This window comes from Sapajus apella, unplaced genomic scaffold (genome assembly GCF_009761245.1).
Source record: "Sapajus apella isolate SASKATOON/1434 unplaced genomic scaffold, GSC_monkey_1.0 scaffold130, whole genome shotgun sequence".
In the NCBI taxonomy this organism is placed as follows: domain Eukaryota; kingdom Metazoa; phylum Chordata; class Mammalia; order Primates; family Cebidae; genus Sapajus; species Sapajus apella.
In genome coordinates, this window is record NW_022437070.1 from 2624589 (window position 1) to 2647262 (window position 22674).

The 22674-nt window shown below is 53.3% G+C and overlaps 1 protein-coding gene across 1 annotated transcript; it reads left to right on the plus strand.

The window, feature by feature from the left end:
- The first annotated feature begins 775 nt into the window (after positions 1–775).
- Positions 776–20553, plus strand: EXOC3L2 (exocyst complex component 3 like 2). The gene is made up of 10 exons (XM_032262663.1): positions 776–1063; positions 3311–3422; positions 5888–5989; positions 6092–6192; positions 6394–6504; positions 8173–8308; positions 13514–13636; positions 14126–14281; positions 15796–15917; positions 19558–20553. Exons 1-10 carry the CDS (start codon positions 885–887, stop codon positions 19844–19846), a joined length of 1431 nt encoding a protein of 476 aa, XP_032118554.1. The 5' UTR covers positions 776–884; the 3' UTR covers positions 19847–20553.
- Positions 20554–22674: the final 2121 nt, after the last annotated feature.

The window sequence follows — 22674 nt, forward strand, 5'->3', positions numbered from 1 at the left end:
GCCTCCCGGGTTCGAGAGATTCTCCTGCCTCAGCCTCCCGAGTAGCTGGAGTTACAGGCGCCCGTCACCACGCTTGGCTAGTTTTTGTATTTTTAGTAGAGATGGGGTTTTGCCATGTTGGCCAGGCTGGTCTTGAACTCCTGACCTCAAATGATCCGCTGGCCTCGGCCTCTGAAAGTGCTGGGATTACAGGCGTGAGTGAGCCCCTCACCCTGCCCCCTCCTCTACATCCTTCACCCTACACCCTTCTTTCTCGCTCTTCTCCAGGCTCTTCTCTGCTCCCACACCTTCCTGCCTTCTGTGACCCTCTTCCCTCATCCCCTTTCCTTTCCTAAGCACCCCTACCTTCACCCCCGCGTCGGGCATCCCCCTCCTCCCCGACCCCATCGCTGATGCTGACCTCCCGCCTCCCCTCCCGCCTACCCGCAGTGCTGGAGATTCTGAGCCTGATCCAGCAGCGCGAGCTCGCGCGCGCCGACGAGCACATCCTGGAGCTGGAGGCCGAAGAGCTGGCGTCGTCGGGGGGCGGCGCACCGGGGCCTCCCAAGGCCGAGGGCGCTGGCGGAGGCCGCCGGGCGCGGGACGTGGCGCTGCTGTACGAGGCCCTGCAGCGCGAGCTGTGGGCGCTGGTGCGCGAGACGCTGGCGGGTCCCGGGCCGGGCGCGGGCGCCGGGGCGGGCGCGGTGGCGCAGCTGGGCCAGGTGCTGGTGCAGGAGGAGGCGGCCGACGGGCGTCGGGGGCCCGAGGCGGCTCGCAAGCTGCGTGCCCGCTGGGCCGAGGCCGTGGCGCGCGCGGCCCGGGAGCGCCTGGAGGCGGCGGCGCCCGGGGCGCCCGGGGGCCTGGCCGGGCAGCTGGAGGCGCTGCGGGCGCGGCTGCTGGAGGATATGGCCGTGGTGCGGGGCCGCCTGGCGCCCGCCTACCCCGCCGGCCTGTGCGCCTTCAGCGTCTACCTGCGCGGCTACCACGGGGCCCTGGCCGAGTGGCTGGGGGCCTCCGCCCGGCGCAGGCTGCCGCTGGCCGACCGCTACGCGCTGCTGCATTGGCACAACCAGGTGTACCCCAGGTGAGCTGGACTCTGTTGCCCACGATGGCGTGGAACCCCCAGCTCCACCCCCTAGCGCTGGCCTCTTCAGACCCTAAGGACCTTGGGACAGCTGACCCACCAGTCGTAGCACCTTAACACCATCGACCCATCCAGTCGTCAGCACCGCTGACAGTGACAGTCCTAGAATCTTCCTGCTACCCAGGCCCTCGGTTCCAGCACCATGGACCCTCCCAGTCCGGGAAGAGTCCGGCACCTCTGTGGTCCGAGAACCTCAGCGCTCTGTCAGCACTTACACTCTGGATCGTCTCACTGTCCACCCTTCCAGTCCCGCAATCTTAGCACCGTGGATTCCTCTAGTCCTAGAATGTTGGCTGCTAATGTCTCAGCACCATTCATTCTTCTAGGCCTACAACCTTAGCACCACGGGCAGTTACACTCCTAGCAACTGAGTAACACTGATGCTTCCAGTCTTAGAATCCTAGCACTACCACCCTTTCAGACCTAGAACCTATTGGCACCACGGACTCTTCCAATTACACAGTGTTAGCACCATCGACAATTTCAGTTCTAGTAGCTCAGCACTGTGGACCGGCCAGATCTTGGCATCGTGACACTTACGCTATTTCGATGTTCACCCTTCCAGTCCCAGAGTTTTAGCACTGTTGACCATTCCTTCTTAGAACCACAGCCCTGCTGACCCTTAACCTTAACATGATGACACTTAGAATTCTAGAACCCTACACTGCTCTCTTTAGAGCCTAGTACTAAGCATCATTAGTACTGTTGATGCTTCCAGTCTTAGAACTTAGAATTTATGACTCCACCACAGAAGCTTAGTACCAATGAACTTTGGAATCCTAAGCCTTCACCTCATTCCCTCTTTCGGTCTTAGAACCTCTATGCTGTTGATACTTCCAGTTTTAGGACTTTATTTATTTTGAGACGGAGTCTTGCTCTATTGCCCAGGCTGGAGTACAGTGCTATGATATCTGCTCAATGCAGCCTCCACCTCCCAGGTTCAAGCAATTCTCCTGCCTCAGCCTCCCGAGTAGCTGGGATTACAGGTGCCTGCCACTATGCCCGGCTAATGTTTGTATTTTTAGTAGAGATGGAGTTTCACCATATTGGTCAGGCTGGTCTCAAACTCCTAACCTCAGGTGATTCAGTCTGTCTCGGCCCCCCAAAGTGCTGGGATTATATGTGTGAGCCACCACACTGACCTGATTTTTTGTATTTTTAGCAGAGGCGGGGGTTTTACCATATTGGCCAGGCTGGTCTCAAACTCCTGATCTCAAGTGATCCAGCCACCTTCGCCTCCCAAAGTGCTGGGATTACAGGTGTGAGCCAACATGTTTTAAAACTTTAGGCCCAGTTTTAGGACTTCAGTGCTGTTCGCCCCTTAAATTCTTTAAGGGTCGAGACTAGAACCTCAGTACCATGGTCCGTCCCAGTCCTGGAATCTGATTACTGTTGAGACTTTGTGTCCTAAAACATACCCATTCTTATGGCCAGAGGATGGAATATTAGCTACCCCCAGGTCACCTGTCTACCCCAAGAAAAGGGAGTTAGCCACATCCAAGCCACACGTTGGACAGTGAAGGGGGTGGGTGGTTCTGACAACAAAATCAGAATGCTGTCACCAGAAGACTGGGAAGGCAGCAGATACATAGCTCTCATTCGGGAATGGATGTCGATCACACTCTCAAGTTATCTGTAAGGGATGGAGGCAGGACATGGAGTCCGGAAAGCTTCCTGAAGTGGTGGGAACTGAGTTTGGTCCAATTTGTAGAGAGATGGTGTTTATAATTGAGAGGTTGCCATGAGCCCAAGTCTGAGGCGTGGGGGTGGATACTGATGATATCACATGGCTCCAGGCATGTAAACCAGTAGAAGGCGGGGAGTGAGGGCTGGACTGGGGAAGCCTCCAAGGCCAGGTAAGGCAGCAGGGCCTTGGAGCAGAGGTGCAAGGGAGCTTCTGCCTGGTGCAACCGATCATGGGCGGAGCCTTGCGTGTCAGATCTTCAAGCTTGGACTTGACCCCTAAATATCATGCCCGGACACCATCCATCAGGGAGCTGACTCAGAGAGCTGGAGCCGGGGGAGCAACAATTCCAAAGACTTCCTTTGAGGGATGAGCACAGCTGACTTAGAGAGAGGAAGGGCGTGGCCCAGGGTCACAAGCAGTGGGTAGGAGGGCGTGGGGAAGGGTCCGACTGCCCAGCCCCGCTTCTCACAGACCTCCTTGTCTCTCACCCCCACCCTCAGGGAGGTCCTAGGGCTGGTGGACATAGCCGCCCTGGAGAATGGGGAGCTGGGGCCCCTTCTGTCACCCGGCACCCTGCGGGGTTTGGAGGATGAATGTGTCACAGATGTTAAGGTACCTGGGACTTTGTATTTTGGGAGTGGGAGGTTCTGTGGAGTGAGGGGGGGTCACAGTGGGTTTGGGGGGGCCTGTCCCTTCCCCCCTTTTGCTCTTTCCATCTCCCTTTCCCCTTTGTGAAAATCTGAGTTCTGTCCATATGCCATAGACACAAAGGCCACCTGTACAGAGACACTTGGTAAAGGTTCAGTGTATCTGAACACTTCAAACCTTAGAGTACGAGAAAGTTAGTCACAGAACTGCAGCTCCCAGGCCCAAAGACTCACAGAAATATGGCATCAGATATATATATATATATTTTTTGAGATGGAGTCTCACTCTGTCACTTAGGCTGGAATACAATGGTGCAATCTTGGCTCACTGCAACATTCGCCTCCCAGGTTCAAGCAATTCTCCTGCCTTAGCCTCCCAAGTACCTGGGATTACAGGTGTACACCACCACACCAGGCTAATTTTTGTATTTTTGTAGGGATGGGGCTTCACCATATTGGTCAGACTGGTCTCGAACTCCTGACCTTGTAATCCGCTCACCTTGGTCTCCCAAAGTACTGGAATTACAGCCATGAGCCACCACGCCGAGCCAATTTTTTTTTTTTTTTTTTGAGGCAGGGTCTCCCTCTGTTGCCCAGGCTGAAGTGTAGTGGCTCACTGCAGCCTTGACCTCCTGGACTCAAGCGATCCTCCTGCCTCAGCCTCTCCAGTAGCTGGTACCATAGGCACCTGCCATCATGCCTGGCTGACAAAGATCTTCACATATAAGCAGGGCTGGTAATAAACATGGTTAATTACTGGACATGTACAGGCACTGCTGAGCAGAATGGCCCAGCCATGCATGCCCTGCCTGGCTCCAGTGGTTTTGCTGTCTCAATGCCAGTCCTACTTCCAGCCACAGAAGTCAATCAATGCCGCTCAAGAGACTAGAACCATAGAAAAGGAGTCTGGATCCTTAAACTCATCCAATTGAAGAGAACTTTTTTTTTTTTTAATTAGAGCTGTTGTGGCTCACGCCTGTAATCCCAGCACTTTGGGAGGCCGAGGCAGGTGGATCACGAGGTCAGGGGTTCAAGACCAGCCTGGCCAACACAGTGAAACCCCGTCTCTACTAAAATACAAAAAATTAGCCAGGCATGGTGGCACACGCTTGTAGTCTCAGCTACTCAGGAGGCTGAGGCAGGCAAATTGCTTCAACCCCAGAGGCGGAGGTTGCAGTGAGCCGAGATGTTGCCACTGCACTCTAGCCTGGCAACAGAGCAAGACTGCAGAGACAGGGGCTTGCTATTTTGCCCAGGCTGGTCTCAAAATCCTGGCCTCAAGCGATCCTCTAGCCTCAGCCTTCCAAAGTGCTAGGAGTACAGGCATGAGCCACCCCAGCCGAAAAATAACACATTTGATCAGAGAATCAGAGACGTGAAAACCTTTGCATCCCAGCCTTTGGAGTTCTTGAAACACAGAATCTGTCCCCCAGTCTGGGGGACAGAGCAAGACACTGTCTCTAAAGAAAAGACAATATTTAATGTATATAAGATTCAATACATATCATAATATGTAATAGGATTTATATTAAATATAAACATTAAATATATATTATTCATATGAACATATTAATATATGAATATGTGTATTATTTATAGTATATTATTTATAATATATATTTATATTTATTATATTAATACAGATTTTCAATATATAACATGTTTTGTGTACTATAATATATAATATGTAATATATTACATATTATATAATACATATTAATATAATATTAATGTATTAACTATTAATGTAATCCACATTATATAGTATATACTAATATGTAATATATAAATATATTACATAACATAATATTTAATAAATATATTTGTATATTAATTTTACACACACAGGCACACACACACGTAAGTCCTTGGCTATCAGATGGAGGAAGCTTAAAACCACAGACTTATTTTATTTATTCTTATTTTTGAGATGGCGTTCACTCTGATGCCCAGGCTGGAGTGTAGTGGTTCACGGTCCCCACTCACTGCCACCTCTGTCTCCCGAGTTCAAGCAGTTCTCTGGTCTCAGCCTTCCGAGTAGCTGGGATTACAGGCGAGACCACCATACCCTAATTTTTGTATTTTTAGTAGAGACGGGGTTTCACCATGTTGGCCAGTCTGGTCTGGAATTGCTGACCTCAGGTGATCCGCCCACCTCAGCCTCCCAAAGTGCGGGCATTGCAGGCGTGAGCCACCTCGCCCAGCCAAACCACAGACTTTTAATATAAAGTTCCAAACCACAGACGGCGTGGGAAGGGCTGAGGGAGTTTTCTGGCTCCACCCCCCTCCCCAGCATCACCTTGACAAGCTCACAGGTAGAATCCAGAACTGCTTGGGGCTAAGGGCTAGGGGATGGTGGTGGAGAAAGAGATAGAAAAAGACCCCCGGGCAGCTCCCAGCTCCTGCCTGTCTCTCATGTCTCCGCTGCAGGCTCAGACCCGGGCCGCTCTTCTCCGCGTGCTGCAGGAGGACGAGGAGCACTGGGGGAGCCTGGAGGACCAGCCCAGCAGCCTGGCCCAGGATGTGTGTGAGGTAGGAGGTGGGAGGAGGCCGTGGGGTGGGCTGGACAATGCAGGCATGGGAAAGTGGGACCTGGCCCCGTTCTCACCGCTTCTCATCCCCTGGACCTCGAAGCTGCTGGAAGAACACACAGAGCGAGCGCCCCGCATCAGCCAGGAATTTGGGGAGCGGATGGCCCACTGCTGCCTGGGGGGGCTGGCAGAGTTCCTGCAGAGGTATGGGGGCCTGGGGTCTCGGGTTAGCTCTGGCCGGGCTGGGCATCGGGGCCTGGGATCCAACAGAGGGAAGAGAGATGAGAGGGAGTCACCTGGGGACAGGTAGAGTGCCACCACAGGGATGGTGGCTTTCGCAGGCTGGGTGCCCAGCAAGGAACCCTGACCCAGCAGCACACCGTCTGTCCCCTTTCCTCCCACCAGCTTCCAGCAGCGAGTGGAGCGATTCCACGAGAACCCAGTAGTCCGGGAGCTGCTACCTGACACCTATATCAGCAAGACCATCGCCCTGGTCAACTGCGGCCCCCCTCTGAGGTGAGGGCACCCATGGTGTGATGGAGGGAGGACCAGTCCAAGGTGGCAGCTGCCCTGGGGTTCCGGGATCCTGGGTGGGGGTTGCAGAATGGATTCAGGGGAGCCTGAACATGGGACCTTAGAAGCATAAAATCTGGGAGTCCTTGAAACAACCATAGCACCACAAAGCATCCGAATACTGGAGTGTTTGAATTACAGAAACCTAGATGCCGGATTCAAGACTCTAAGAATAATATATATACACACACACACATATATATGTGTGTGTATATATACATATATATTATATATGTATATATGTATATACATACACACATATATATGTGTGTATATATATACATATATACACACATATATATGTGTATATATATTATATATGTATATAAACACATATATATGTATACACACACATATATACATGTGTATATATGTATGTATATATGTATATATACATATATGTATATGTGTGTGTATATATACACACATATATACACATATATGTGTGTATATATGTGTATATATATACATATATACACGTATATATGTGTGTATATATATATATTTGCATTTTTATCTTTTTGTATTACTTCAATTTAAAGAGAGCAGGAGAGAGAGAGATGGGGCTTAGCCAGTCGTGGTGGCTCACACCTGTAGTCCTAGCACTTTGGGAGGCCCACATGGGTGTATCTGAGGTCAGTAGTTCAAAGACCAGCCTGGTCAACATGGTGAAACCCCATCTCTAAAAAAATACAAAAATGAGCTATGCCTATAATGCCAGCTACTTGGGAGGCTGAGGCACGAGAATCGCTCGAACTTGCGAGGTGGAGGCTGCAGTGAGCCAAGATGGTGCCACTGCACTCCAGCCTGGGCAACAGAACGAGACTCCATTTAAAATAAAATAAAAATAAAAGTTAGCCAGGCTGAGATTGCGCCACTGCACTCCAGCCTGCATGACAAAGCAAGACCCTGTCCAAAAGAAAAAGAAAAAAAAAAAGGCCGGGCACGGTGGCTCACACCTGTAATCCCAGCACTTTGGGAGGTGGAGGCGGGTGAATCACCTGAGATTGGGAGCTGGAGACCATCCTGACCAACATGGAGAACCCCGTCTCTACTAAAAATACAAAGTTAGCTGGGTGTGGTGGTTCATGCCTGTAATCCTAGCTACTCAGGAGGCTGAGGCAGGAGAATCCTGAATCCAGGAGGAGTAGGTTGTGGTGAGCCGAGATCTCACCATTGCACTCCAGCCTGGGCAACAGGAGCAAAACTCCATCTCAAAAACAAACAAAAAAAAAAGAGTTAAGGGTAGAATTTCAGAGTTGTAAACTATTAGAACCACAGACTTTGGGAACGGAGGCCTCCCCACTCTCACCCAGAAAGCACCAAGAAAAACTGAAACCCAAAGACCCAGAGAGACCCTCTTCCCTCCTCCAGTGTACCCTAGACCTCCTAGCCATCCATCCCTCCACCCCCCAACATCCACGAGTGCCCTGACATCCCTAGACACCCCAATCCCCAGACACCCCCAACCTGTCAAATATCTCTGACCTTCCCCAGGCCCCCATCTGACCTGTCACCCCTTGCCCCTCTGCTCCACCTAATAGGAGACAGGTCTAGGCATTGGGCTGAGATGTTGGGGTCCCTCACTTTTGACTCTGTTGATCCCCACAGAGCTCTGGCCGAGCGCCTGGCCCGGGTGGGGCCCCCAGAAAGCGAGCCAGCCCGGGAAGCATCTGCCAGTGCTCTGGACCACGTGACCCGGCTCTGCCACCGTGTCCTGGCCGACCTGCTGTTCCAGGAGCTACAGGTGAGTGAGGTGGGAGGCTGGGGGTGGGGCCCATGCCAGGACAGGGAAGCACCCCCCCATCCTCCAGTTCCCTTTAGCCCATGACTCAGTGTTTGGGAAGCAGACGGGACGGGGGGGGGCCATGCCTGGGCTGTCGGTGGGGTGGAGAGGGTACAGGAAGGAAGGCGTGGGAGGACGTGATGGGGAGAGAGCACAGGGCCATCAGCAGGAGGGGCTTGAGGTTTGGGTGGAGCCTTCCCCCACTAAGGTCCCCCAAATCCTTGCTCAGGCTCTCCTAGACCGCAGAACCCCATACCCCCATCTCTGGGCCCTTGTGCTGTCCTATAGGGGCTCGGCGCAAAGGCGGGTGAATGAATGTGGTGTGGGGTGGGAGCACTGAGGAGGGAGCCTGCAGGGGGACTATGTTCCTGGCCATAACACAGCTCAGTCCATGTTACACCGTGGACCCCTCCCCTCCTCTGCTCAGAATCCTCCCACAGCTCCCAGCTCACACAGAGCAAAAGCCAGAATCCCGCCATGGCCCCCACGGCCCTGCACAACCAGCCCTTCCCTCGCCCCTCTCCCTCTGAGACCTCATCTCCTCTCCCTGCCACTCCTGCTCCCCCCCATAACCCCAATCCAGCTACCCCAGCCCCCTTGCTGTCTCTTATTATTATTTTACTCTGTTTTCTTTTGAGATGGAGTTTCACTTTTGTTGCCCAGGCTGGAGTGCAATGGTGTAATCTCGGCTCACCACAACCTCTGCTTCCCGGGTTCAGGCGATACTCCTGCCTCAGCCTCCCCAGTGGCTGGGATTACAGGCACGCGCCACCACGCCTGGCTACTTTTGTATTTTTAGTAGAGACGGGGTTTCTCCACGTTGGTCAGGCTGGTCTTGAACTCCTGACCTCAGGTGATCTGCCCGTCTGGGTCTCCCAAAGTGCTGGGACTACAGGTGTGAGCCCCTGTGCCCAGCCACCTCGCTGTCTCTTAACCCAGCTGGTACATTCCTGCCTCAGGGCCTTTCCACTTACGGTTCCCTCTGCCTGGAATGCTCTCCCTCTCACGGCCACATAGCTCCCTCTCCAGTCTCTTTCAAGTCTTTCTTTTTTTTGAGACAGGGTCTTGCTGTGTCACCGAGGCTGGAGTGCAGTGACACAATCTCGGCTCACTGCAACCTCTGCCTCCCAGGTTCAAGCGATTCTTCTGCCTCAGCCTCCCTAGTAGCTGGGATTACAGGCATGCACCACCATGACCAGCTAATTTTTTTGGTATTTTTAAGTAGAGATGGGGTTTCACCATGTTGGCCAGGCTGGTCTTGAATTCCTGGCCTCATGTGATCCACCCACCTTGGCTTCCCGAAGTGCTGGGATTACAGGCGAGAGTCACCGTGCCCTGCCTCAAGTCTTGACTCAATGTCACCTCAGCGCGACCTTCTCTGATTGCCCCATTTAAAAGAAAAGCCCCAACCAGGGTGTGTTGGCTCACATCTGTAATCCCAGCACTTTGGGAGGCCAAGGCAGGTGGATCACTTGAGGTCAGGAATTTAAGACCAGCCTGGCCAACATGGTGAAACCCCGTCTCTACTAAAAGTACAAAAATTAGCCTGGTGTGGCAGCATACACCTATAATCCTAGCTACTCCGGAAGCTGAGACAAGAGAATTGCTTGAACCCAGGAGACGAAGGTTGCAGTGAGCCGAGATCGTGCCATTGCACTCCAGCCACCTGCCACGCTATATCGTTTGCTTTTTTTTTTTTTGAGTCTAAGTCTTGCTCTGTAGCCCAGGCTGGAGTGCAGTGGTGTGATGTTGGCTCAGTCCAACCTCCGCCTCCCGAGTTCAACTGATTCTCCTGCCTCAGCCTCCTGAGTAGCTGGGATTACAGGCACACGCCACCACACCTGGCTAATTTTTGTGTTTTTAGTAGAGACGGTTTCACCACATTGGTCAGGCTGGTCTGGAACGCCTGACCTCAGGTGATCTGCTGGCCTCAGCCTTCCAAACTGCTGGGATTACAGGCATGAACCACTGTGCCCGGCCTTATAAACCACTATGTATTTTTTGTGAGAGAGACAGAGAGAGAGAGAACGGAAGCAGAAGAAACAAGGACAGACTGAGAAAACAAGACAGGTCAGGGAGGAAGGAAAGGAGAGAGACGGGACAGAGACAGAGGGAGAGACATCAGACATGGTGGCTCACACCTGTAATCCCTGCACTTTGGGAGGCCAAGGTGGGTGGATCACGAGGTCAAGAGATCAAGACCATCCTGGCCAACATGGTGAAACCCCATCTCTGCTAAAGATACAAAAATTAGCTGAGTGTGGTGGAGTGCACCTGTAGTCCCAGCTACTCGGGAGGCTGAGGCAGGAGAATGGCTTGAACCCAGGAGGCGGAGGTTGCAGTGAGGCGAGATTGCACCACTGCACTCCAGCCTGGGTGACAGAGTGAGACACCAGACATGGTGGCTCACACCTGTAATCCCTGCACTTTGGGAGGCTGAGGGAGAGGACTTCTTGAGTTCAGCAGTCGAAACCAGCCTGGGCAATATAGTGAGACCCTATCTTTCAAAAAAAAAAAAAAACCCAAAAACCCAAAAAAGAAAATCGGGCTGCCCTCAGGGTGAGAGAGAGCAAGAGGGGGTGCTGAGGCCGAGCTGAAGAGGGAGTTAGACCCCCCATGGACACCATCCTGGGACTATCTGCAATCCTCGCATGCCCTGTGTCCACCCAGACACAGCCTCCCCCCGACCCTCCCCAACCTCTGTCTCAGGGACAGACCCACGGCCTACCCGTCTCCAGGATCTGCAGTCTCCTCCCTCCCCTCTCCATGGGGGCTTACTTCAAACTATGAATTAAGCCACCTGGCTTCTCCTTCCCCCTCTCCTCTCCCCCTTTCATCCCCTCCCTATCTCCACTTTCCCCTTTTTTCCAGCCTCCTCCGATCTTGGTAAAGCACAAACCTGACCCTCTCCCTCCCCAGTGCCCTCAGGAGAAACCTGGGACTTCTCCCCCAGCCCAGGAGGCCCTGTGCGTTCAGCCCTGCTCCAGCCCCACCTCTCCCCTCCCATCTTACGCCTGGAATAAGCCCCCTTGCAGGCTTCAGGGTCTCACAGCTCCCCTCACCCCCAAAACACACACTTCAAAAGGCCCAAGCTTGCTTTAATCTCTTCTGTCACTGTCTTAAAGTCCTTTTTTTTTCTCTCTCTCTTTTTGGACAGGGAGAAAAAAGGTTTTATTTTTGTTTTTTTGAGACAGAATCTTGCTCTGTGGCCCAGGTTGGAGTGCAGCGGCATGATCATAGCTCACTGTAGCCTCAACCCCCTGACCTTACAAGATCCTCTCTCATCAGCCTCCTAAGTAGCTGGGACCACAGTTAATTTAATTTAAAGAAAAAAATTAGAGAGGGGGTCTCACTATATTGCCAGGTAGGTCTTGAACTCCTGGGCTTAAGCAATTCTCCTGCCTCAGCCTCCCAAAGTGCTGGGATTATAGACGTGGGCCACTGTGCCTGGCCCTTATTATTTATTTATTTGTTTGTTTATTTTTTGTTTTTATTTTGAGATAGAGTTTTGCTCTTGTTGCTGAGGCTGGAGCGCAGTGTCGTGATCTCAGCTCACTGCAAACTCCACCTCCCGGGTTCAAGTGATTCTCCTGCCTCAGCCTCCCAAGTAGCTGGGATTACAGGATCCCACCACCACGCCAGGCTAATTTTTTGTATTTTAAGCAGAGATGGGGGTTTCCCCTTGGGCTGGTCTTGAACTCCTGACCTCAAGTGATCCACCTGCCTCAGCCTCCCAAAGTGCTGGAATTACAAGCATGAGACACCGTGGCCAGCCCCTTAATAATTTTCTAATGTGGTCTGCCCGGCTACAAGTCAATTCTAAAAATTATGTACTCAATTCATTTGGTGGATTTGCAAGGTACAATACTTTCCTTCATTTACCAGTGAAAGAAGTAGAAATTAACTTCCCCCCAAAATCAGCAAATGGCAAACACATTTCCTTGAAAGTCACAGTCGCACATACTGTGCATTCTAGAAAAGAGGGGGCAAGACAGGCTCCACCCATTTTCACAAGTCTCATCAAATACCGGATCTACCCAAGGGTGGAGAGAAAAGGCAACTTGCAAAAAGGAGGATGTTATTAACTGAGACATTTACTATACTCCTTCCTAAGAGCGCCAGATGGGGAACGTGTTTTCTCAACCAGATCTAGGAAGTGGAATCTGGAAGCAATCCGGCTTCTTACCCTGAAGGGTGGTATATAGTTCATGAATTTTAAAAATATGTCTTAAAGTTCTTAATTTCTCTCTCTCTCTCTCTTTTTTTTTTTTTTTTAATGGAGTCTTGCTCTGTCACCAGGCTGTAATGCAGTGGCACAATCTCAGCTCAGTGCAACCTCTGCCTCCTGAGTTCAGGTGATTCTCCTGCCTCAGCCTCCCGGGTAGCTGGGACTACAGGCGTGTGCCACCACACTCGGCTAATTTTTGAGATGGCATTTCGCCATGTTGATCAGGCTGGTCTCAAACTCCTGAGGTGGCGATCACCCACCTCAGCCTCCCAAAGTGCTGGGATTACAGGTGTGAGCCACTGCACCCAGTCCCAGCTAATTTTTAAATGTTTTGTAGAGACAAGGTCTCTCGATGTTGCCCAGGCTGGTCTCAAACTCCTGGGCTCAAGCTGTCCTCCTGCCTCGGCCTCTCAAAGTGCTGGGATTACAGGTGTGAACCACTCTGCCCGGTCCTTAATAATTTTTACATGAAGTCCCTGTTTTCATCAGTCACACTGACCTTTCTCTGGTTCTCTCCCTGGCCTGCCCATCTAAAATCTGAACTTTAATACTCACTCTTCTCTCCGATTGAGTCACTCCCTCCCAGTCCCTCACTTGGCTAAGGAAGATCATCACCAGGGCTTCAGTTCTGGTGTCCCCTCCTCCAGGAAGCCCTCCTTGGCTGTATGCTGAGTGGGGCATCCCCTCTGGGCTTCTTAAGCCTGTGGGCTCCCTGGTTCCAGCCTTGCCAGCTTTGGGTCATCACTACCGGGGACCAGTCTCTCTCCCCTTCTGGACCGTGAGCCCCAGGATGCCAGGCCTGGGGCTATCTCTTTCCCTTGGGTTCCCAGCACCACACAGCCCTGGTTCTACAGAGCGGGGTTCCAGGAACATATTCCTAAGTGAAGAAGGGAGGTGGGGGGGAGGAGAGCCGTGACCCCCTACTCTGACCCTGCCAGCCGCACTTCAACAAGCTGATGCGCCGGAAGTGGCTGAGCAGCCCTGAGGCCCTGGATGGCATCGTGGGCACGCTGGGCGCCCAGGCCCTGGCTCTGCGCAGAATGCAGGACGAGCCTTACCAGGTACGCCTGCTGGAGGGGAGGGAAGATGGTGGGGGGGGGGAGAAGAGGGGAGGGGGAAAGGGGAAAGCGGCGGGAAGAGGGGAGATTGGGAGAGCAAGAAGCTCCCGCTGCAGGAGACCCCTCCAAGGTGGGGAGCGGCTCCCTGTAGATGGAAGAGGTGGCCCTCTGCGGAGGGGCGTGTGCGTGGGACTGGGGTGAAAGGCCGGGCGCAGACTGAATCAGGGCCCCTGAGAGGGGAGCTTGGGGAATGGGAAGAGGCTGGGATGGAGGATCCTTTCGGGATAGGTAGGAGGTGTCCGCAGGCTAAATAGGGAGCCAGGGAAGGGCATCCTAGGGTAGTTCAGGGGTTGGGGGCTGGGGCGTGGGCACGGGAAGGGTGCCCACGGGTAATGGGTGTGGGCGAGTGGGGCTGGAGTGGCCTTCAGTCTGGCGGGATGGGGGTCAGTGGGGCAAGCTCACGCCCCTTGGGTTTCCCTCCCCCGCCTCCAGGCGTTGGTGGCTGAGCTGCACCGGCGGGCGCTGGTCGAGTACGTGCGGCCCCTGCTCCGTGGGCGCCTGCGCTGCAGCTCGGCGCGAACCCGCAGCCGCGTGGCCGGGAGGCTCCGGGAGGACGCGGCGCAGCTGCAGAGGCTGTTCCGGCGGCTGGTCAGTGTCGGGCCAGGGGCGGGGCGGGTGAGGGGCCGGGGGGGGGATCGGGGGGCAGCGAGCCGGGGTGCGGGGACGGGGGGGGGGGGGGGTAGGGGGAGGGGGGGAGGGGGGCGGGTGTCGGGGGCTGGGGGAGGGGGGCGGGTGTCGGGGGCGGGGGGAGGGGGACGGGGGTGAGAGACGGCGCGGTGGGGGCGGCTTTCAGAAACCACGAGGAGGCTTGGCTTGTGAGAATTCCAGGTCTCAAAAGCCACGGGCACAGGGGCTCAGAACAGAACTTGGGGTCAACAGCAGCCGTTAACAGGGGTGTATCCACACCCTTGGCGCTTAAAACCTGTCTTTCTTGCTCCCAGAACTTACCTCTGGGCGCTTTCCTCGGCTGCTAAATAAGGCGAATAATGGTCCCTATCCATTGCTTTCAGGATCAGATTGGTTAATTACAGTTAAGTGCCTAGGACAGTACCTGGCTCAGACTTAAAACACCATGAATTACCAAAAGTAGCCGGGCGCGGTGGCCCAAGCCTGTAGTCCCAGCTACTTGCGAGGCTGAGGCAGGAAAATCGCATGAACCAAAAGGCTGAGGTTGCAGTGAGCAGAGATCCTGCCACTGCATCTCAAATAATAATAATAACAGAAACAAACAAAAAAGACTCCATGAGCCTACAGAGAAGCCATATGCAACAGAAACTCAGAAATCCCAGCGCTTCTAAACTCAGGAATTTAAGACCGCCAGATCTTATTTGTACCCAGTTATATTCAGCTGGGCTGGAAGGTCCTCATTTCAGTTGCTCTTCCCGGAGTTTCTAGCCCGGAGTCCTTGGAATGTTTTCTTTGGAAAATTTTTGCGACAATTGTAGATTCACATGCAGATGTAAGAAAGAATGCAGGGAGCTTCCTTGAACACTTTATCCAGTCTCCACCCCCCGCACCCCACCCCCGCCAAAGGCCACATTTTGCAAACTTGGAAGAGGTTTTGAGAGATGTCCCCGAGTTCCAAATTATCTACAAAACTGGGAGGAAATTATATTTTCTCAAATGTGGCCACAGTCTGTCTTCTGCTACACTTCATTTTATTTTTCTTTTATTCTTTATTTTTGAGACAGTCTTGCTGCATCTCCCAGGCTGGAGTGCAGTGGCGCAATCTCGGCTCATTGCAACCTCTGCCTCTCGATTTCAAGTGATTCTCCTGCCTCAGCCTCCCGAGTAGCTGGGATTACAGGTGCCCAGGTGCCCACCGCCACGCCCAGCTAATTTTGTATTTTTAGCAGAGATGGGGTTTCACCAAGTTGGCCAGGTTGGTTTTGAACTCCTGACTCTAATGATCCGCTCACCTCAGCCTCCCAAAGTGCTGGGATTACACGTGTGAGCCACCACCCCTGGTTTCTGCTACCTTTTAGAGATGGGATAACAGGCCATCTCTAAAAGGGTCAGGCCACCGGAGGGTCAGGAACTGGTAGAGTCGGTGTTGGGAAGGTGTGAGCCCTGAGCCTTCCCTCCCCTGCCTCACCTCACAGGAGTCCCAGGCCTCCTGGCTGGACGCCGTGGTGCCCCATTTGGCTGAAGTCCTGCAGCTAGAGGACACGCCCAGCATCCAGGTGGAGGTGGGAGTGCTGGTGCGCGACTACCCAGACATCAGGTGAGACTCCCCGCCTGCGCGCCGGGGCTGGCCAAGCCTGGCCGAGGTCTCCGGGCGGCCTTGGCATCCGTCCCCGGGTTTCCTGCCTCCTGGGCGAGGGAGGGAGCCAGCGAGCGTGTCTGACGACCGTTTCCTGCTGGAACCAGGGCATTATTAATATGATTTCCCTCCTTCTCCTGCCGCCTCTGCTGCCTCCGCCGCCGCCACCAGGGCTCGCAAACAAACAAGCGGTCACAGGAAGCCCGGGCAGGGGGGCGAGGGGCCGCCCGCCCGGAGGCAGGAAGGGCCGGCCCCGCAGGGGAGCCTCGGGGGACTCGGGGACACGCAGGGCACGCGGGCGCATATGCACTGGGGCAGCGGCAGGCTCAGGCGGCATTCAACTCCTCTTGGGCCACTTCCTTTCTATATGACTTCTCTGAGCCTCAGTTTCCTCATCCGTTCCATGGGGATAATAGTATTCTAGTCATAGGGTTATTGGGGAAATTCATCATCATCATCATCATCATCCATGAGGATCAGATTGGTTAATTCCTGTTAAGCGCTTAGGACAGTACCTGGCTCAGACTTAAAATTCCATGAATTCCCAAAAGTAGCCTTTTGGTGTGGTGGCGCATGCCTGTACTCCCAGCTCTTTGGGAGGCTGAGGCAGGAAAATCGCTTGAACCAAAAGGGTTCAATTACAGTTCTCACTCAGAGTTCTTATGTCAGACCTAAATAAGCATCTTACCTGCCAAACTTATTTTTTTTTTTTGTTTGTATTGTTGTGGTTTTGAGATGGTGTCTTACTCTGTCACCCAGGCTAGAGTGCAGTGGTGCAATCTCAGCTCACTGCAGCGTCCGCCTCCTGGGCCCGGGGTTCAAGCGATTCTCCTGCCTCAGCCTCCCGAGTTGCTGGGATTACAGGCGTGCACCACCATCCCCAGCTAATTTTTAAATTTTTATTAGAGACAGGGTTTCACCGTGTTGGCCAGGCTGGTCTTGAACTCCTGACCTCAGGTAATCTGCCTGCCATGGACTCCCAAAGGGCTGGGATTGCAGGTGTGAGCCACTGCACATGGCTTTTTTTTTTTTCCCCTCAAGACAGGGTCTCACTCTGTTGCCCAGGCTAAAATGCAATGACGTGATCTGAGCTCACTGCAACCTCCGCCTCCCGGGTTCAAGCAGTTCTCCTGCATCAGCCTCCCACCACGCCTGGCTAATTTTTGTATTTTTAGTAGAGATGGGGTTTCAACATGTTGGCCACCCTGGTCTTGAACTCCTGACCTCAGGTGATCCACCCACCTCTGCCTCCCAAAGTGCTGAGACTACAGGTGTGAGCCACCATGCTCAACATATAAGAAAGAGGTATAATTAAAGTTATTGAGGTAACTTTTCCCACAAATCACACCCAGCAAGTGGCAAAGGAGGGACTTGAACCCAGGCAGTAGACTAGCTCTAAAACAAGAGCACCAGACCAGCACACCACGCCACCATGGGACAGTGCTGGATTGCTGGATGGTGGTGGCCATAGTGGTGGCTGCAGGAGCACCCCCCGTGCTATTCGGGCAGACAGACATTCTGTACTCAGAGAAACAAAACCCCAGAAAAACAGGGAGTGAGCCATGAGTGGGTCTCAGTTCCAGCACTGAGAGTGGGGGTCCTGGAAATGATTCACAGTGGTCAGCTCTGGGTCTGGGGGATAGGGTCATGTCCTTGGGAAGCCACAGATTCCTGGACTCTCATGGGGTCCCAAGAAGTCCAGAATTCTTGCTAATAATGGAGTTTCTGAACTTGAATATTGGATTGTGAGTCAGAACTTGAATCTATAGCTAAGTTTGAGAGTTTGCTAGCTGGACTGGGTTTAAGGGAATGAGCTTGAGAAATTAGGAGGTGCCTAGGGCTGAGGATTTAGGGAGAATGGGGTGCAGGGTTCCTTTCTCTTTTTCTTTCTGAGATGGAGTCTCACCCTATTGCCCAGGCTGGAGTGCAGTGGTGCGATCTCGGCTCACTGCAACCTCTGCCTCCCGGGTTCAAGCAATTCTTCTGCTTCAGCCTCCTAAGTAGCTGCAGCTGACCATTCACGGATGAGTGTTTTGAAGCTGTGGGGGTTCCGAACCTGACATATGGCAGATAAAGACACTGATCTGGGTTGTAGGTGGTAGCAAGGACCCTAGAGCTCTGTTTGAATGTTTTTGAAATGAACCTTGGGTTCAGCATCTTGAGTTGGCAGTATGGTGGTGGTTTGGGAGTTGAGTTTTGAATCGGAGATCTGGAGCTGATGCGGGGGGAGGGGAAGGGGAAGGACCTAGTGTGTTGGATTTAGGGGCGAGGCTTGCAGAATAGAGCTGGTTTGAAGCATGATGTTTCTGGAGTGAGGGTCTCCAAGGTGAACTGTAGTCCTGGGGTGGAATTTTGGTGGAGCGCAATTCTGGGGATGGGATGGGGGTACAGTGACTGCTCCAGGGCCCCATTTGGGGATGAAATTTCTAGAATGGGGCTGGGTGTGGTGGCTTATGCCTGTAATCCCAACACTTTAGGAGGTCGAGGTGAGTGGATCACAAGGTCAGGAGATCAAGACCATCCTGGCCAACGTGGTGAAACCCCATCTCTACTAAAAATACAAAATTAGCCAGGCATGGTGGTGTGCTCCTGTAGTCCCAGCTACTTGGGAGGCTGAGGCAGGAGAATCGCTTGAACCCAGGAGGCAGATGTTGCAGTGAGCCGAGATCTCACCACTGCACTCCAGCCTGGCAACAGAGCTAGACTCCATCACAAAAAAAAAAAAAAAAGGATAAGAAATTTCTAGAATGGGACCTAGATTGAGAAGCCTTGAATTCAGTTTTAGATGAGGATTCTGGAACTCCGATGGTGGGGAAGCTTCTGGACCTGGCCTTGGGGTGAGGTGGGGGTTAGGACGGGAGTGCGGGTGAATGCTTCTGGGCTGGACTTGAGTAATGATTGTGGTGCTATTTGGGATGCAAGTGAAAATGAAAGGGTTTCCTGTAGCATCCAAAGCTTCAATCTGCACTTGGGGACCAGGGTAGAAATGTGGGAGACCTTTGTTTTTTTTTTTTTTGAGACAGAGTTTCGCTCTTGTTGCCCAGGCTGGAGTGCAATGGCGCCATCTCTGCTCACTGCAACCTCCGCCTCCCAGGTTCAAGCGATTCTCCTGCCTCAGCCTCCTGCGTAGCTGGGATTACAGGCACCCGCCACTATACCCAGCTAGTTTTTTGTGTGTTTTTAGTAGAGAAGGTTTCACCACATTGGTCAGGCTGGTCTGGAACCCCTGACTTCAGATGATCTGCCCGCCTCAGCCTCCTAAAGTGCTAGGATTACAGGTGTGAACCATCGCGCCCAGCCAAGAAGGCGAATTTGAATCACAAGCTGAGGCTTGGGATGAAAAGGAAGATCCCAGGGCTGGCTTTGGAGGAGTGTGTTTTGGAGTTGGTTGTAAGGGGATTTGGAGATGGTTGGAGGTGACATTCTGGAGGGAGCTGGTATGAGGTGAGGGCCTGGGTGAGGGAAGGCTCTGGAGGGGACACAGAGGCCCCAGAACTCAGGGTCTGGGACAGGTGAGGGGGTCAGGTGGGGTCCAGGGGTGGGCTGGGTGTGTGTCTAGAGCTGGAGACCTCCAAGCACCTGTCTGTCCCTTTCCCCACAGACGGAAGCACGTGGCAGCCCTCCTTGACATCCGGGGCCTGCGGAACACAGCTGCCCGCCAGGAGATCCTAGCCGTGGCCCGGGACCTGGAACTCTCTGAGGAAGGAGCATTGTCACCCCCTCGGGACCGGGCCTTCTTTGCAGACATCCCTGTGCCCCGCCCATCTTTCTGTCTCGGCCTCCCTCTCCTCCTGGGCCGCCTCCCCCTCTCGCGGCTGGCCAGGCCCAGCTTGGCCTGTCTGCCTCGGCCGCGGCCCCCGACTCTTGTGCGGCCCCGGGCCCAGCGCTGAGGGTCACCCAGCTGCCTGCGTTGGTGACCCCATCTGTGCTGCTGACAAGCCAGCCTCCTGCACGGCGCCCCTCCTGACTCCCTGCCTGGGACCACACACCCCTGGGATAGAAAGACCCTCAGATGTCTTCTCGCCCAACCCCAAACTCCCTGGACAGAAGGGAAACAGAGGCCAGGCACAGACGCTCACGCCTGTCATCCCAAGACTTTGGGAGGCTGAGGCCAGAGGACTGCTTGAGCCCAAGAGTTCAAGACCAGCCTGGGCAACATAGTGAGACCCCCCATCTCTACAAAAAAGTTTAAAATTAGCTGGGCACGGTGGTGTGTGCCTGTAGTCCCAGCTACTGGGGAGGCTGAGGCTGGAGGGTCACTTGAGTCCAGGAGTTCAAGTCTACAGTGAGCTATGATTATGCCACTTCACTCCAGCCTGAGGCAGCAAAGCAAGACCCTTTCTCAAAAAAAAAAAAAAAAAAAAAAGGTGGGAGGAAAACAGAAGCCAGAGAGACAAAGGATCTTCCCAAGGCCGTGAAGCCTGTTCCCGCAACTCCCCTCTTGCCATAGCCCAGAGTGGTGAGTGTGTTCTGGAAGTCTCTACAGAATTCCAGCACCGCCCCCCCCACCCCTTTCCCTCACCTCAAGGTCTGGCCCAAATCCAATGTATTAAGGAACGTTCGATACTTAGAATAAAGAGGTTTCTATTTAACACAAGGAAGGGCTGAGTCCTGAGCGTGCTGTGGGGAGGAAGGACCGGGGGAGCAGGGCCCAGGGCCAGTGGCTTCTCACACACCCAAGGCCGGGCTGGGCTCCAGCTCCTGGGCAGGGCAGTGGAGGCAGAGGGAGGCCATGTGCGCCAGGAACTACGCCAACTCCCGTACACCTCCCGGCTGTGCGGCTCTGAGGCCGGCTCTTGGCCACTCTGAGCCAGGCTCTCTTGTCTGGTCAGGCCCAAAGTGCCCGGTCCTGGTGGCTTCATCTTGGCGCGCCCTCCCCATCCATCCTCGGCCGGGAAGCCGCTGTGTCAGGAGAGGAAGGAGGTGGGGGGCAGGGCTGGCGGCATCCAGGACGCCCTCCTGGGTTGACGCAGGAAAGAAGTCTCAGGGTGGGAAAATTTCCAACCTCTCACCCCCAGCCCTGCCGGATCCTGGTCCCCACGGAGACCTTGAGGTCACCTCTCTGCTGACCCCTGCCCCTCCGGCCGGGGCTGGACAGCCTGTGATGGATGTTTCCTGACTTGTGGGATTTTTTTGAGTGTATGTGGCTGGTTTGTTTGTTTTTTCTCCCCCCCTGCCCCCCCCAAGAAGTCAGAAAGAGGAGGCAGCCAGGGGTTAGCATCGGGGCTGGGGTTGGAACCTCACGCATGCACATTTGAACTTGGGGAGGTAGAGAGAAGGACTCTTGGAGCCCAAGGCTGTGTGACCCGAGACAGGAAGCTGCCCCTCTCTGGGCTGAGGTTCCCATGCCTTTTTAGGAAATTGCTTAAACTCTCTTTGCCCAGGCTGGGGTAAGAGTGCCCTGAGGATGCACCCTCCTCATTTTGCCTGAAAATGACACTTTCAGGCCGGGTGCGGTGGCTCATGCCTGTAATTCCAGCACTTTGGGAGGCTGAGGTGGGTGGATCATGAGGTCAGGAGTTCAAAACCAGTCTGCCCAACATAATGAAACCCCGTCTCTACCAAAAATGCAAAAAATTAGCTGGGTTTGGTGGTATGCACCTGTAATCCCAGCTACTTGGGAGGCTGAGGCAGGAGAATTGCATGAACCCAGGAGGCGGAGGTTGCAGTGAGTTGAGATTGTGCCACTGCACTCCAGCCCGGGCAATAGTGCAAGTCTCCGTCTCAAAAAAAAAAAAAAAAAAAAATCAGAGAGCCCAGAAATAAACCCTCACATATATGATCAAATAATGTTTGACAGGGATGGCAAGGCCATTCACTGGGGACAGGACTGTCTTTGCAAAAATGGTACTGGGAAAACTGGATATTCACATGCCAAGGAATGAAATTAGACCCTTACCTAATACCTTATACAAAAATTAACTCAATATAGATCAAACGCCCAAATGTAACAGTCAAAACTATAAAAATTCTTTTTTTTTTTTTGAGACAGAGTTTCACTCTTGTTACCCAGGCTGGAGTGCAATGGCGCGATCTCGGCTCACCGCAACCTCCGCCTCCTGGGTTCAGGCAATTCTCCTGCCTCAGCCTTCCGAGTAGCTGGGATTACAGGCATGCACCACCATGCCCAGCTGAATTTTTGCAGTTTTAGTAGAGACGGGGTTTCACCATGTTGACCAGGATGTTCTCAATCTCTTGACCTCGTGATCCACCCGCCTCGGCCTCCCAAAATGCTGGGATTACAGGCGTGAGCCACCGCGCCCGGCCAAAACTATAAAATTCTTAAAAGAAAACGATGTTGGATTTGGCAATGGTTTCTTAAGAATGACATAAAAGCACAGGCAATGGAAGAAAAAATATATCAATTGGATTTCATCAAAATTAAAAACTTTTGTTTATCAAAGAACACTATCAAGAGAGTGAAAAGAGGCTGGGCGCAGTGGCCACGCCTGTAATCTCAGCACTCTGGGAGGCCGAGGCAGGTGGATCATAAGGTCAGGAGTTCAAGACCAGCCTGGCCAACATGGTGAAACCCTGTCTCTACTAAAAATACAAAAATTAGCCAGGCATGGTGGTGCACCTGTAATCCGAGCTACAAGGGAGGCTGAGACAGGAGAATCACTTGAACCAGGAGACAGAGGTTGAAGCAAGCCAAGATCGTGCCACTGCACTCCAGCCTGGCGACAGAGCAAGACTCAATCTCAAAAAAAAAAAAAAA